Source organism: Apis laboriosa, unplaced genomic scaffold (genome assembly GCF_014066325.1).
Source record: "Apis laboriosa isolate Shangri-la unplaced genomic scaffold, ASM1406632v1 scaffold9_cov152, whole genome shotgun sequence".
Classification (NCBI taxonomy): domain Eukaryota; kingdom Metazoa; phylum Arthropoda; class Insecta; order Hymenoptera; family Apidae; genus Apis; species Apis laboriosa.
In genome coordinates this window covers 701,420-716,132 of record NW_025224966.1, presented here as the reverse complement: position 1 = coordinate 716,132, position 14,713 = coordinate 701,420, and the positions used below count along the sequence as shown (strand labels likewise).

At 25.5% G+C, this 14,713-nt stretch overlaps 1 protein-coding gene across 4 annotated transcripts; it reads right to left on the bottom strand.

The window, feature by feature from the left end:
• Positions 1 to 151: 151 nt before the first annotated feature.
• On the bottom strand, positions 152 to 14,692 carry LOC122719977 (NAD-dependent protein deacetylase sirtuin-1). 4 transcript variants are annotated; one of them, XM_043946312.1, is made up of 11 exons: positions 14,310 to 14,446; positions 13,674 to 14,015; positions 13,461 to 13,593; positions 13,089 to 13,323; positions 12,764 to 12,979; positions 9,744 to 9,951; positions 9,487 to 9,645; positions 8,712 to 8,988; positions 7,785 to 8,629; positions 7,243 to 7,665; positions 152 to 972 (listed from the first exon to the last, which is right to left on the bottom strand). In XM_043946312.1, exons 2-11 carry the CDS (start codon positions 13,840 to 13,842, stop codon positions 872 to 874), a joined length of 2,766 nt encoding a protein of 921 aa, XP_043802247.1. In that variant the 5' UTR covers positions 13,843 to 14,015; positions 14,310 to 14,446; the 3' UTR covers positions 152 to 871. The 4 variants fall into 4 exon arrangements, with proteins under 4 accessions (XP_043802247.1, XP_043802248.1, XP_043802245.1 ...); XM_043946313.1 differs by lacking the exon at positions 13,674 to 14,015 and having other exon boundaries at positions 14,310 to 14,692; XM_043946310.1 differs by having other exon boundaries at positions 13,674 to 14,448.
• Between the last annotated feature and the right edge of the window lie 21 nt (positions 14,693 to 14,713).

The following is a 14,713-nucleotide window of genomic DNA, read 5'->3' as shown; positions in this document are numbered from 1 at the left end:
TGTTTTTAGATACTTAAATTATATTATTATCCTAATTATATCCATTACAAAACAGATTCCATATTATTTGTCACATTAGGTGCTAAGATGGTAAATCCTTACAACTTATTACTATTGTCTAATATAATTATGCAATACAAGCAAATATTGAATACGATGTGGAAAAATGTGAAGCAAAAAAAAAAAAAAAAAAAAAAAGAGATAGTCAGGTGAGATTGAAACAAAACAAAATAGTAGTTTTCAATTCGTTTTCGATCATATTTCGATCACACTACTTCTGTACTCCAGGATCATTGTCTAACCAACTTTTTGACATATTATGAAATGTCGAGAACAATTTACAAAACTTTTTCCTATGGTGATCGTTCGGTGAATCGATTTATCCAAGTTATAAGATTCAAACTTTACAATATTTGATAGACATTCATCATAATAAATTCAGATGCGCATATGATAATTACATCAGCTTTCGCTTCATCTGTAGCAGTACATCTCGAATTAAAACCTGTCCTTTTTTCTGTTCCTTGAATTTCGTGTATCAAATTAAAAAGCTTTGTTTCAATTGTCCTGCGTGCGAAAATAAAAGCTTCGATTTACCACAGGAATAGCTAAATAATGTTATATTGATTAAATAATACATAATAATAACAATAATAATATTATTATTGTCGTATCAAAAAGAGTTATTTTTGTTTTTGATTGGATAATATATACTTTGATCTCAAAAGAAAAAAAAATGAAGAAGAAACGAAAGACTTGGAAAATTGTTTCCAATTTCAGAATATCATGAACATAATTTTCCTTTTCTTTCCCTTTCTTACTATCACCATCTTATCACTAATTCCCACTATATCATTACATTTCTTTATTACTATACTATATCATTTCCTTTTAGGTGTGCTTCTCGTTTATCCAATTGTATCTTCTCATTGCCATTTCCTTGAATATTCCTGTTCACATATACTATCAAATCTAAAACAAGAGAAAAAAGAAGAAAAAGAAAGGAAAAGAATGATAATTTTTATTTTATATATATATGGTTTGTATTATTAAAAAAAAAAAAACGACAGAAATATTACGATATGTCACAACAGATACAATTGATAATGATCTCATATCAGAAATTCTGCTATTTTATGTCGAATATATATGATAGCTATATTTCGCGTTTAATTTTTTTAATTTCTCTTCATTTTAATTTTTTATTGAAGTAAAAATCATAGCGAAAAACAATCACAAGCGATCGCTAATTATGAAAATTATACAAGAATGTTTATGTTAAAGTATAATAAAGAGAAACAATTGAGAAAAAGAGTGAAAGAAAAGAAAGTGCGATGAATAAAAAAAAAGTCATAATTAACTTTATAAACAAATACAACATACTTGGCCAAAACAAAATCAACGGATGTCTCGAAATCGTTCAATTAGGGTCTTCTTTAAATGCAAAAGAAGAACATAGGAGAAGAATAAAAAAAAAAACAATATGAAGAAAAATATGCTGATACGAGTTAATATATAATGTAATGATACTACACTGAATATTATGTATGTGTATAATGAATCTTACTCGGATGAATGAGTATCGTTCATTGCATTAAACAGGTAGTGGGGCCGCCGTCACATAAATATATCTTCATGCGTCCCTAGCAACAGTGCTATTATAACACTATTAATGCTCTGTGGTGGTAATAATGTTTATCATTATATTATGGTTATTATTACGCATAACGTAACTATAGGAAATGGAAGGTAAATAGTAAACGTCATCTGCTGTTTCGGCTGAAACTAGTATGATGTATTAAGTATTCTATTCTAGATGAACACTCGATAATATATATAAGAAATGTTCATTTTAATTGAACATTTGAAAATCTTTCTTAACGGGGGGATTTCAACAAGTGTTCAATATATATATATATAGCGATGATATCGTAATTGAAACGGTCCCCTACATATACAGGCATAAATTTCGATAAAAGTTCGTGAAAATTGTTGCGAGAGTTTTCAGCTCTATTGATTCCAGGGAGCGCTTCAATTATTATCTAAGATATATTGTTATAATAATTTAAAGCCTATTTTCAAATTTGATTTATGATAATTGCAATATACGACACAAAAATATTATATGACATACAACAATGAAGTAAATAAATAAATAAAATAAGTAAATAAATAAATAAGTATATATATATATATATATATACATATATATATACACGCACACGCATACATATGCACACAATAAATAAACAAACATATAAGCAAGCAAACAAATAGAATCAATCTTGCCTGCTGTATATATTCATTATTCTCTAATTTATTAACAACCATTTACTTTCATAAGAATTATTTAAAGAATTAACTCTTTCATTTTTATGTTTCATTTTTTTAAATGTATTCTTCAATATTTTTATCGCTTGTTCAACATTTTAAAGTAGAAAAGGTCAAGTTTTAAGATTAGATATATTATAATAACAATTCTTATTGTTATTGCTAAAAATTTGAAAATTATTTGATTTTCAAAAAATTTTGCATTATAATTGAATTTATTTCATACATTTTATATCATTTAAATATTTTTTTCAATTTCTTACTTAAAATCTATATGTTTTTTTTCATTATTCAATATAATATTAACAACTATTATTATTCAATATATATTAACAACTATTACTTTTAATAATAACAAGAATAATAGGAATTAAATTTTTAACTCAAAATGGATTACAGAGAGTGTAAGTGTTATATAAAACAAAGTAACAAGTCATTTTATTATCATAAAAAAGTATTTAATTTAAGATATAAGCTTACACGTTAATAATACCAAAAAAAAACAGAAAACTTATAACTTTAAATATAGAAAACATTTCTATAACATCCATTATATTAAATAACAAATTATAAAAAATCCAAAAATTTGCATCTCGCATTCTTTCGGATCGGCTGAACAATGAATAATATTTAAAAAAAAACTATTTAGCATTATTTTGTTAATATATAAGCAAAATAGATATAAGCAATAATATAGTATTATTATGTAAATGTTTTGATTTTATACTCCAACTTGGAAAAAAAACAAATATTGCATAATAATTCACTAGTCAGCCGAAGCGATTACGATTTAATATTCTCATCATACAGTAGAAATAATAAATATTTACATGTGACACATTTATACAAAAAGTTAGTACATGAAAAAAAGAAGTTGGCATGATTGTCGAATTCTTGCAATGCTTCTCTCTGAATCGACAGTATGTAATATATTTAAATTATAATGTAAATGCATAAAACATATTTTATCATTCGTTATTTTTTCTCTTTTTTTTTCTTTAAATAACTGAAAACTAAAAAAAAATTTAAGAATAAAATACAAGAATAAAATGAACGATCCATTAAAAACAGATCATATACATGAAAATTATATTAAAAAAAGATACAATGCAATTATGCTAGTCGATTAACAGAGAGAAAGGAATTAAGTTTCAAAAGTTATGAAAAATGTTTAGTATCGATTAAAATTAATTTTTTATACACATTTAAAGTGTATATGTATATTTATATATACACAGTTTGTGCATTCAATATATTTTTGCATACACACAAAATGTATGTATATTGCGTGCAGCATACGTAATACCTATATGTATCTTAATTTTTCTTTTATATTTTTTTGTTTCTGTGTGCCTATTTGTCTGCTCTTTATCTATCCTATCTCCTTTTGCCTGGTGTCCACTTTGTATATTTGTCTATTTGTCTATATGCGTACCTGTTATCTATCTTATCTATTTATGTATTTATTTATTTTTTATCAACTTATCTATCTATATATTTATCTACTTATATGAATTTTAAATAAATAAAAATAAAGTATAGCTTTTTAAAAAATAATTTCTAATTTATACTTTTTGCATATCGATTTGCAAAATAATGATAAATAAAGCTATTTGTACATAGCGCAGAAGATATATCTTGTATATTTTATAAGCTAACTACATTCGTAAGAAATTAAATTTTTGTTTTAAATTCTCAAATGAATCTTTCTCTCTCTCTCTCTCTCTCTCTTGCTCGCTCACTCGCTCCTTCTCTCCTTCTTTCATTGTTTTATTTCAATCATTCTAAAAATTTTCAATGTTCATAGTTTTCTTATTATATTTTTATATGTTTTGCTAATAAAAAATAAAACTTTACGTCACGCGTTGAAAACGTATTTAATAAATCTTGAGTTATTTTTGATAATCTACTAATCTCATTTGTTTACTATCTATAATCAATATACATATATGGATACTCATTTTAGATTTTATGCATTACGACTTTTGGAAATATTTTGTTCTAGAGTAATAATAATAAATTTTACTTATTTCTTCCTAGTGAAAATGGTGACAATACATTTCAAAAGGACATCGATCTTATATACACATATACGCATGCTTACACATATTCACGTGATGCATACACACATTTGATTTAAATTCATTACGTACAATTTCTCGAAGATTATCATACGTTATTTTTTTTTTTTTTTTTTTTTTTTTTTTTTTGTTTAACTTATTAAGGACTATGCAGTGAAATATTACATAAAAGTTGCACAAACACAACATTAATAAAAAAAGAAAATAAAATATATTTTTATATATAAAATATAATATATTTTGTCAAAGTACAAAATATATATTAAAACAACAGATAATTTATAGAAAATTATTACAAAAAATAAAAATACAAATGAAATTTTCATGATTTAAAAAAGAATATATATCATCATAATACTTATAAATATTACATTTATCCAAACTTATAAAATTTTAGAATTTTTAAGAAAGCAAAAATAATATTGAAAAAAATTATTAGTATTATAAAGCAAATTCTTAAAATTTTCTTTTATAACTATAATATTAAAAAACAAAATTTAATTATGTATGTAATATTAACTAAAAAACAAAAAAACTGTAAATGTTGCATTAACGCAATGTTAGTTCTTAATGAGTTAATTCTGCATGTTTATATTTTTTTTCTTTCTATTTCATTTTACTCACATTCTCATCCATATAAAAATAATATGCAATGCCAAAATTATCCAACATTGCTTTGTACATTCACCCGTGCTCTAATGGAGAGAAAAAAAAAAAAAAAAAAAAAAAAAAAAAAAAAAAAAAAAAAAAGAGAGAGAGAGAAAAAGAATCAAATCTAACGAATCTAAACATCTTTGCTACAATATGATCGCGATTAATTTTGTATTTGAAACTGATAATTGATAATTGATACTTATTGCTAAAACTTAAATCTATAGAGTGTATTTGTCTTTGCCATTTTCAAATTTCCTTTCTTTTTCTTCCTCTCATTTTCCAATGCTAAAATTTTATATTATACAGAGCACCTTTTTTATAGTTTTTGAAAATGTTTTATAATTATATATATAACACGCACAACATAATATCATACATACACATACACATACACATAACACCATTCTCTATTCATTTAATGCGTTACTTCAAACACATTAATGTACTTCTTTCTACAAGTCTTGTGACATAATTAATACTTTTGTTCATATTTTCATATACACTATCAAATGAAGCATCAAAAATACATAATTCGCGATCATCAACACTCGACATTCTTTCGATTTCTCTAACTTATACAATAATTTACAAAACATAAATAATTACTAATAATAATTCTGCATGAGTAAAATATAATAGCAAAAGAATTAATAATAGCATGTTATAATAATATAAATTGTAAGAATGAAATAATAATAAGTAAAAGTAGTTACAATATTAAAACAAATACTAATTATCTTGGAATTTTCTTTCTTATTAAAAAAAAGATTCACTGTCATTTTTCATTAAATATTCTTTATAAAAATTAATTTTGCATATTTTAATTTGGATACATATTGTAAAATATTTTAAATTGAAAAGAATTTATTCTTTTCAGTTATACCGATCTAAATTTTTATTTCAATGGAACAAACACTGACGTGTATTGTTTTATCTCATATATTTATTATTCATTGTATATATTATTTTTTTTCTCGAGAATATATCGCGTAATATACTATATTATTTTTATCTTTCTATAATTGCACAATATTCTAAATGACTATAATCTATTTTTTTTTTTATGTGAAATATTTACGAATTATATTCTCGAATCAAATCCATTTCGAACATTGGTTCCCAGACTCTTAACACTAATAAATGACAAAATGAAAAAAAAGAAAAAAAGAAAAAATCAAAAAAATAATATCAAACATTATATACAAAATTAAGAAAAGAAAGAAAAAAAAAGAGAAAAAATTATAGCATCTATCATAAGTAAGTCATGGATAATCTTACTTTTTTTGCTTGGACTTGTAAAATTGCAATTTTACATCTTTTTTTTTTAAAGATTTACTTTCAACTTTTTTTTTAGAATTTTCTAAAAAAATTTTTTTTTACAAATCTTTAATTGCTTATTAGAAAATTATCGCAAATATATTCGTCAGTATTTGTATCTGTGATCATCGAACGATACAAATTTTTTAATTATGTTTTATCTCTCTGAATCATTTATATATGAACATGCTTATTTTTAATTATGCAAATTATTAAATTCACTGAAAATATTATTCAGTTTGTACTTTTTAAAAATAAAAATTATAAGGTATTTTTGGAGAACTTTTTGCAAACAAGCTTATTGAAAACATCTTTTGTAAAGAAGTTTTCCATTTAATAACAAAAATTTTACCATTGCTATATTTCTATCATAACTACAAAATTATGATTCACAGTAACTTCTAATGTTCTGTGACTAGTTCACTGTAAAATGTAGCTTATTTAAAAAATCTTTAATAAATCTTGGTAAAAGATAAACATGAATCCTACTTATATTAGGAGTCTCTTTTTTCATCTCTTTACGCATGTAAAGATTGTATGTATACGTGAAACATGGTAAAAATTGCACTTTCCTTCAACTATTTATCATTTGCTTCATCAAATAAGCAAGTTTGATAAAAGTAGTAAGAATTAAAATCGTTACTTTTCAGATGCAATTTACCCTAAGTCATGTATATCATTGCATGAATAATTTGCTGTTGTCCATTTTATATTTTCAGTCACGTTACGTATTAGAATCTGTATTAATTTTCTTTTTTTTCTAACACCAATCACTTTAATTTATAGTAATTATTTTTCATTTAATAACAAACTTACATTTTTTTTTAATTTTCTAAAATATTCTCATTATGAAACTTACTTATGTTTCTTCTTTCATCTTCTCTTTCCATTATTTTTCGTTGATTATTTTCTTTCTCTATTTTATCATTCTTTGTTTCTATTTTTCTATGTCCTTTTATATCTTCTTTAATATTTTTCTCATTATTCTCCTCTTCATGGCCTTCTTTTTTCATACCTAGTTTTTCTTTCAGCTTATCATCATTATTCTCAATTTGATTTTCGTTCCTCTCATTTTCCTCCTCTTGTTCCTCTTCTTCCTCCTCCTCCTCTTCCTCTTCAACTTCATCATCTTCTTCTTCATCTATGGATGAAGAATCACTGTCGCTATCCGAACTTTCAGAATTTATAGAAAGCGAACAATGATCGTATTCTTCAGGATCTGAATATATTTCTGCTCCAGGAAATATGTATTTTCCTGGTGCCAACTGATAATAAGAATTTTCTGCAAAAAAATAATATCTTATTTTTACATTTATCATTATTCTTTATTTAAACGTAAAAGAAATAATAAAAAAAAAAAAAAGAAAACTAAAAGAGAACAAATTAATAATTTTTATATACCTGGTAATCTTTCAGCAAGACTTTTTCGTATTTTAGAATGCCAACAATGCTGATTTAATGTTCCATTTTTTAATTCTTCTTTGCTATTTTTGTCTTCGTGACTGTCGACACTATTACAACTGTCACCTACACCGGAGTCTAGTGCAGAATCGATAGAAGCTTGTCTCGGTTTAAAATTCGTTTTTTCAATTTCAGTAGAATTCATTGTTGAATAATCATTATTCATTTTTAAAGATGTTCTATTTTCTACACAATGATGTGGCTTTAAAGTAGAATCTAATAATGCATTTTCCGAAGAGATTTCTATTATTCTTGGAAATACTTGACATTCTTCTAAACTATAAATTTTCCCAATATCTTTCGATGTAGATTCTACAGAAACTGTATGAAATTTATAATCGATCGAACTCTCTGAAATAGTCTCTGTCTTTGAAGGACATGTATTAAAATGTAATACACAATTGCTACCAAAATTCATTCTTTTTGGGCTACTTTCTACGCTTGATTCTCCTAATCTTCTTTTAGGACTCTCTCCTAAAAGATTGAATTTTTCTTCTATGCTATTGGTATGATCATTGCAGAAAGGTGAAATACGCACATTCATATTCTCTTCATAATGTTCTACAATATTATTGTGAATCATAAGATTATCTTGACTTTCAATAGATTGAGGATCATGTGCTTTAAAATTAATTTCCACACTGTCTCGTGATAATATGGTATTTGATGATGTATCTTGACTTTGTTCCCAAGTATCATCTGTTACATAACGCAATGCTAATAATTGTGTTGTTTCCTTAAGTATTGTATCATTCCAACATACTTCTTTGTAACTGTTCTCCATTCTTTAAGAACATAAACATATATATATAAGTATATGATATATTATATTATATCATAAATGATATAATCATAAATGATACTTACAAATGACATAATTGATTTATAATAATGTCACCATCTCCCAAGAGTTCAACATCAAATTTTAAATGTGGCAATGATTCTCGATTAATAAGGATTTGTGGAACATGAGATGGAATAGAAGAAGGTATTAATGCTACTGGTCGGACCTTCAATGACGATCCAATTACAATTAAAAGATCACATTCATCTTTATCTTTAGCCATAGCATCATGAAAAGCATCCGGAAGTCCTTCGCCAAAGAAAACAATATCTGGTTTCATTATACCTTGTGTCACTAAATCTGTAAATGATGAAAATTTCTAATGAAAATTGTTCTATTAAGCATATTTTCCGTTAGCCGTAGCAGATTGCGCTGTCTGTTTTACTCAATTGTAAACACATCGTATTTGTTTAGTTTCAAAAATTTTTGAACGGCGTATCACAAATTGTACCCCGCAAATCTGGCTAAACAGCACGCACGGGTAACTTGATGCAACTTTTAAAATTTTACCTTATATGCTTATAAACAAGCCAAGGTTTTACTCGTAGTTACAATTGATGTATCAACTTATGCGTAGATCAGAGTAAATGGCAACATCATTTAGCGAAGATGTATTCCGTAAAGAGTAGATAATGTTCTCTCATGGCCACTGACTCGCGACGCGCTATAGGAAAGACTAATAGCAAAAACTATCACTAGGTAGCTAATTTTCCACACCATAGAGAAATTGGCAATCAATACAAAATGACCATACAACATCAATGAACGCTAAAAAAGTATCTATGTTTATATAATTACCTTTATAACTTTCGTTAAGATTAATCTCCAAAATGGGAGGCAAAGTGTTAATTCGACATTTTGGACACAATGGTATTCTCTGGGAAAATATATCCTCTCTAATGTCATCAGCTTTCACTTGATATTTACATCTTGTACACGATGCAGTAGCAAAGGAGCCTTAAATATAGTATATATAAAGATTTACTTTAATTTTAAAACGAAAAATTTAATTTTTCTATTCATTCATATATTCATTCATCATACATATCACTCACCATGACATTCAATCACATTTTCAATGCCTGCGACTTGTTCTAATGTATCAATATTTTGTGAGTAATTTCTTAAAAGTTTTTTTTGTTTATCAAGCATTTTTATAAACCTATGACAAGGACTTGGTTTAAATTGTCCAGGATAAATTTCTCGTGCAAACTTGTAAAATGGTCTTGGATCTTGACTAAAATAATTAATGTCAAACATAGCCTGAAATGTATGAAAAAAAGAAATTAAAATTAATATACAAAAAACGAAATTTAAGAGATGGATCGAAATTTGATTTTTGGATTCGTAAGATTCGAATTTGAAATTTCGTAATATTTAAAAACTTTTAAAACCGAAATTTCTTTTATTATTATTTTGAAGATTTTTATGTAAAATTATCTAAAATTTTCTTTCTAGGATTCTTCAAATTTAGTTTCATAAATAATTGGCCAATAATAATAATAATAATAGTCATTTTTTTCGCTTGCAAAACATTTAATTTTTATTTTTTCTTTATATAATCTATTAACAATTGGTGAAATTATAATTTCATTAAAATAAATTTAAAATCTGAACATAAATTCAATTATTAGTAAAGCAAAATTTTATTGATGAAATAAAAATAAATTTATACAAATTATTTTTTATTTAAATTTTAGAAGTTGTAAACGAAAATTTGAAATTTTTTAAATTTTAACCTTTTGCGCTCGAGGTCTTTTTTTGCTCGGCAGAATCAACAACTCGAGATAATTTTCAGTGAATTTCTTAAAATGAGTTAACTTAAAATGATTTCGCATACAAATTAATATATAATTTTTATATTTTAATATTTTTACATATCAAAGAAGAAAATTTATTAAATATTAAATTCTATATTATTGTTTTATGATATTTTATAAAACAATGACCAAGATACATTTTCAATTTGTCAAGATAAGTATCGCAGTAAAATATTGTTTGGTGTTTTTCGTTGAGAACAAAGTTTGCAATCCTTCTTAACTCCTGTTAGAATACCGTTCAACTTTCCATTCAAACGGATTTCATCAACAGAAATTGGAAGAAGAAATAGAAGCTCGATCACGAATCTGGCGAAAATTTCTCAATTGATCAACTAAAGTTTTTATATATTGCAAATGATTAAGTCATTTATTTTGTTTCTCTGTTTTTTTATTGATTTATATAAAATATATGAATTGATTAAATATAACTTTAAATCCGAAAAAAATAGTTTATGCTATCATTTCTTAGAAAATAATATATCAAAGCATACTGATCTGCTTGATCAATGCCTCCCATATTTTATGTAGTTTATAATAATATTAGGTTTTTTTTATAGTAACTTCAATACTATCTCGTAAAATCTTTTTTATGAGAGTTATTCCATTATCCCAAGTGATGAAGTGACAATCTTTTTCAATAATTTTATCTTTCAATAATGCCAGAATTAAAATATAATCTTTACAATATGCTACCATGCATTTTTTATTATTTATATATTTTTTTATAAATTTATTTTTTATTATTTGGCAAATTATTTATTAGAATTGTTAAATGGCATTTCAGTTTGCATAATTCTTGAACCAAGGTATTACTTATATAATATCGATCTGTGAACATATGGTGTCCTTAAACATCAGGAATTTTATCTAACAATATTCTATAAAAAATTCTATGTAATAGAATTTTGATTAATACTGGAAGATCAAATCTTATGAATTTCTTTCTTATGAAAGCTCCATAATAGAGTAAAATATCACAAACATAGTCACTGTTTCTACCTGTTATCATGTAAATTCTAATATTCTATGATTGATTTTTTTGGATTATAGATAACAAATGATATTCGAATTTGATAATAAATTCTGTTCTCTCGATATAAAATAATTTAAGAATTTTAAATTTATGAAATTAATGTTGAGGAACTAATTACAACTATGTTCTTAGATTTATATATTGTATCGAAATTGTTTTCAAATAAAATATTCAAAAAATCTGACTGAATCTATTTCTGAATGTGATATATTTGAATAAAAAGGAATGTAACATTATTCCTTGATCAATATTTTATTAAATTTCCCAATGCCATAGTTCCCATATTTATTATTTATATCCATATATCCATATATATTTATATTTATTATCCAATAAATCCCCAGAATTCTTCAATGATCACATCATGCTAAGTTCGTCATATTGAAAATATATATACACACATGTAGTAATACTTTCCTTCTAATTTTTTGTAGCATAATTTATATATATTTCGCGCACTATTTCATTAATGAATTCATCAGTAAACAACTTAAAAAAATTCAATTCTTTTATGATATTTGCAGTTCTACAGATTTTTTATTAGATACAAACTATATTCTTCGTGATATATCTTCCGATTCTGTTCACGTTATCCATTCTGAACTTTCTGTATCTTTTGCGATATCATTATCGCTTTCATATTCACTGTCTATTATTCTTATTTTTCGCTTTCTTATATTTCTTACTTCATCTCTATCTTCTTCTATTATTTTTCTTCTCTCTATCGTCAATTACTTTATGTATAGAAATAATTTTGTTGTTCAACGAAAAATCAAATTTATTTTCATTTGAACTGATTTCATTATCATATTCCATGCTTACAAAACTCAAAAACTTTGAAAATAATATTTCTATATTATTGTCAAGCTCGAACTAATACCGAAAACTCAATCTGATTCGCGATCACAATTTAATTTGAAATAAGAAAATCTAGCTATTTGAAAGTGTATTATTTTATACTTAATAAAATTATATATAAAGAACTTAGGAAATTATTCATGAAGCAATATTCTAAAAAAATCAAACAAATAAATATTGTCTCTGTTCGAGTTACCGCATTAATTCAAGTGATGTCTGAAATCACTTTTCGAATTATTGCATTAAATCAAATAATTCTTGAAAGTCACTTCTCGAGTGCAAAGGATTAAATGATTTCAAATATTCTATCTCTGATAAACTGATAAATAAATTAAATCAAAAGAAATATTTAAAGCTGCATCACCTGTGGATCTGGCAAATCTGGAAAATCTTGTGCTAATCTAGAATAAATACCATCCCTACTTCTGAAGTCAGGAATTCCACAACTAACACTTACACCTGCCCCAGTTAAAACTATTATTCTGTTACTATTACGTATCAATCTGACAACATCTGTCAAAGTATTTATATGTCTTAATTTTTGTCGGCGTGGTGGTTCTGACATCATATTTATTATAATCTGAAATATAATTAAACAAAATATTTGATAACAAACATTCAAAAATTAAAACTTAAATTTTTGCAATATTTTGATTATTAAATTGAAATGAAAATTTCCTCTTGTATACCTTCCAAAGAGTCAAATCATCAACCTGTTCTGGAATCTGAGTAGAATCCATGAGAAGATGATGTAAAAGATTTCGAGGATCAGCACCTATCAACATTTGCTTCTGAACCCATGAAGATGCATTTCTCCATTGATGATTGATATCTCCTTCACCAGAAAAATCAGAAAGTCCTGATAAATCAGATAAATTTGAAACTGTTGATGATACTTCATCCTTCTCATCTGCAGTATCAATTCTGAAATGTATAAGAAATAAACCAATTTTCTCATATTGCAATAATTTATATAAATATAATGATTGGCGATTATTAATAACAAAATATAAAATATATAAATTATGGATATTATATTATAAATAATAAATAAAACTTACAGGCAACCAGTGTCATCACTAGTTGAATCAATTCGTGATGGGGTTGTCATTAAGTTTGTAGCATCCGGTGAAATAGAAGTTGATTTGGATTCATCACTTAATTCATTGAATCCACTATCTCCACCATATGTCTCTATAATAATATTAACTATATACTTCTTTATTATAAAAATAATTGAAGACTAAAGAACTATTTAAGATAAAAACTCGTACTTTTTTCTTTTTTTCCTATTTCCATTGATTTTTCTTTTTTCTGTATTAATTTTACCATGTAAAAGCAATCTTTTAGATATCTTTTAGGTTTACCAGATATTATAATATAGAAAGTAATATTCATATGAATAAAAACACATTTAAGATAAATTTCATCACAATAAATCATTTTGAAAATGTTCAAAATTGGCGGGGTGCCATTAAATCAGATACAACAGCACGTATCGTTCGTGTATAATGAAAATCATGCCATCTGTGAACGTCCATCGAATATACTGTACACCTTTGCACTGAGATTAGTTTTTCTATTTTCACTGTGAATTTTCGCACAAATGGTCACTTCTATAAAGAATGTGTTTTAGGAAGCAGTTCAAAAATTACAGTTAATTAACAAGTAATTTTATTGGAGCAAAATAAAAATTTGGTAACATCGCAATTACATACTCGATAAAATTAAAAATGAACTACGAAGCTACTTAGATATGCGACATACACAGAAACTGTCATGGCGGCTCTTGTCTTCAATCAACTACGAACGAACGATAACCAACGCAAGGAAAGCGGACGCCTTCTTAACCGCCATCTTGCAATCTTGTAAATTTCATTAATGAATTGACCATATTTTTGTCAAAATACCTTCGGGATCTTCATTGGGGATATCATGCGATGTCTCACAATCTTGGAAATCAGGTTTCTGGCTACTGGTACCACTATAACCGATGCCGTCAACTTTTCGTCGTTTTGCTGGGGATGAATATTCTGGCAGCTCCGAGCCTGACGCCATTTTCAACAGCAATGCAATGCATAGTTAGATGCATGACCGTTGCCACAACAGAGGTCGCCTGTGTTCTTAATATCTTTCCCCTCCACTTTTTAGGTTTATGCTGGCATTATAAAAGTATCAGAAAGAAGAAAAAGAGATCGATATACATTTCACGTAATTTTGATTAAACTTAGTTGCTTGAATATTTTATTAAATAAATTTCGAATTATCATTCGAAAATTTATTTGTTTTTATATCATATTGGAAAAATATACAT

What these genes read in the sequence shown, in the direction of transcription:
- LOC122719977 (XM_043946310.1), bottom strand. Translation starts at nt 13,842, where the DNA reads ATGATTTATTGTGATGAAATTTATCTTAAATGTGTTTTTATTCATATG. An exon ending in AATAGGAAAAAAAGAAAAAA is followed by an intron (nt 13,594 to 13,673) that starts GTACGAGTTTTT and finishes ATATTATTATAG; the next exon opens with AGACATATGGTGGAGATAGT. An exon ending in AGTGATGACACTGGTTGCCT is followed by an intron (nt 13,324 to 13,460) that starts GTAAGTTTTATT and finishes TATACATTTCAG; the next exon opens with AATTGATACTGCAGATGAGA.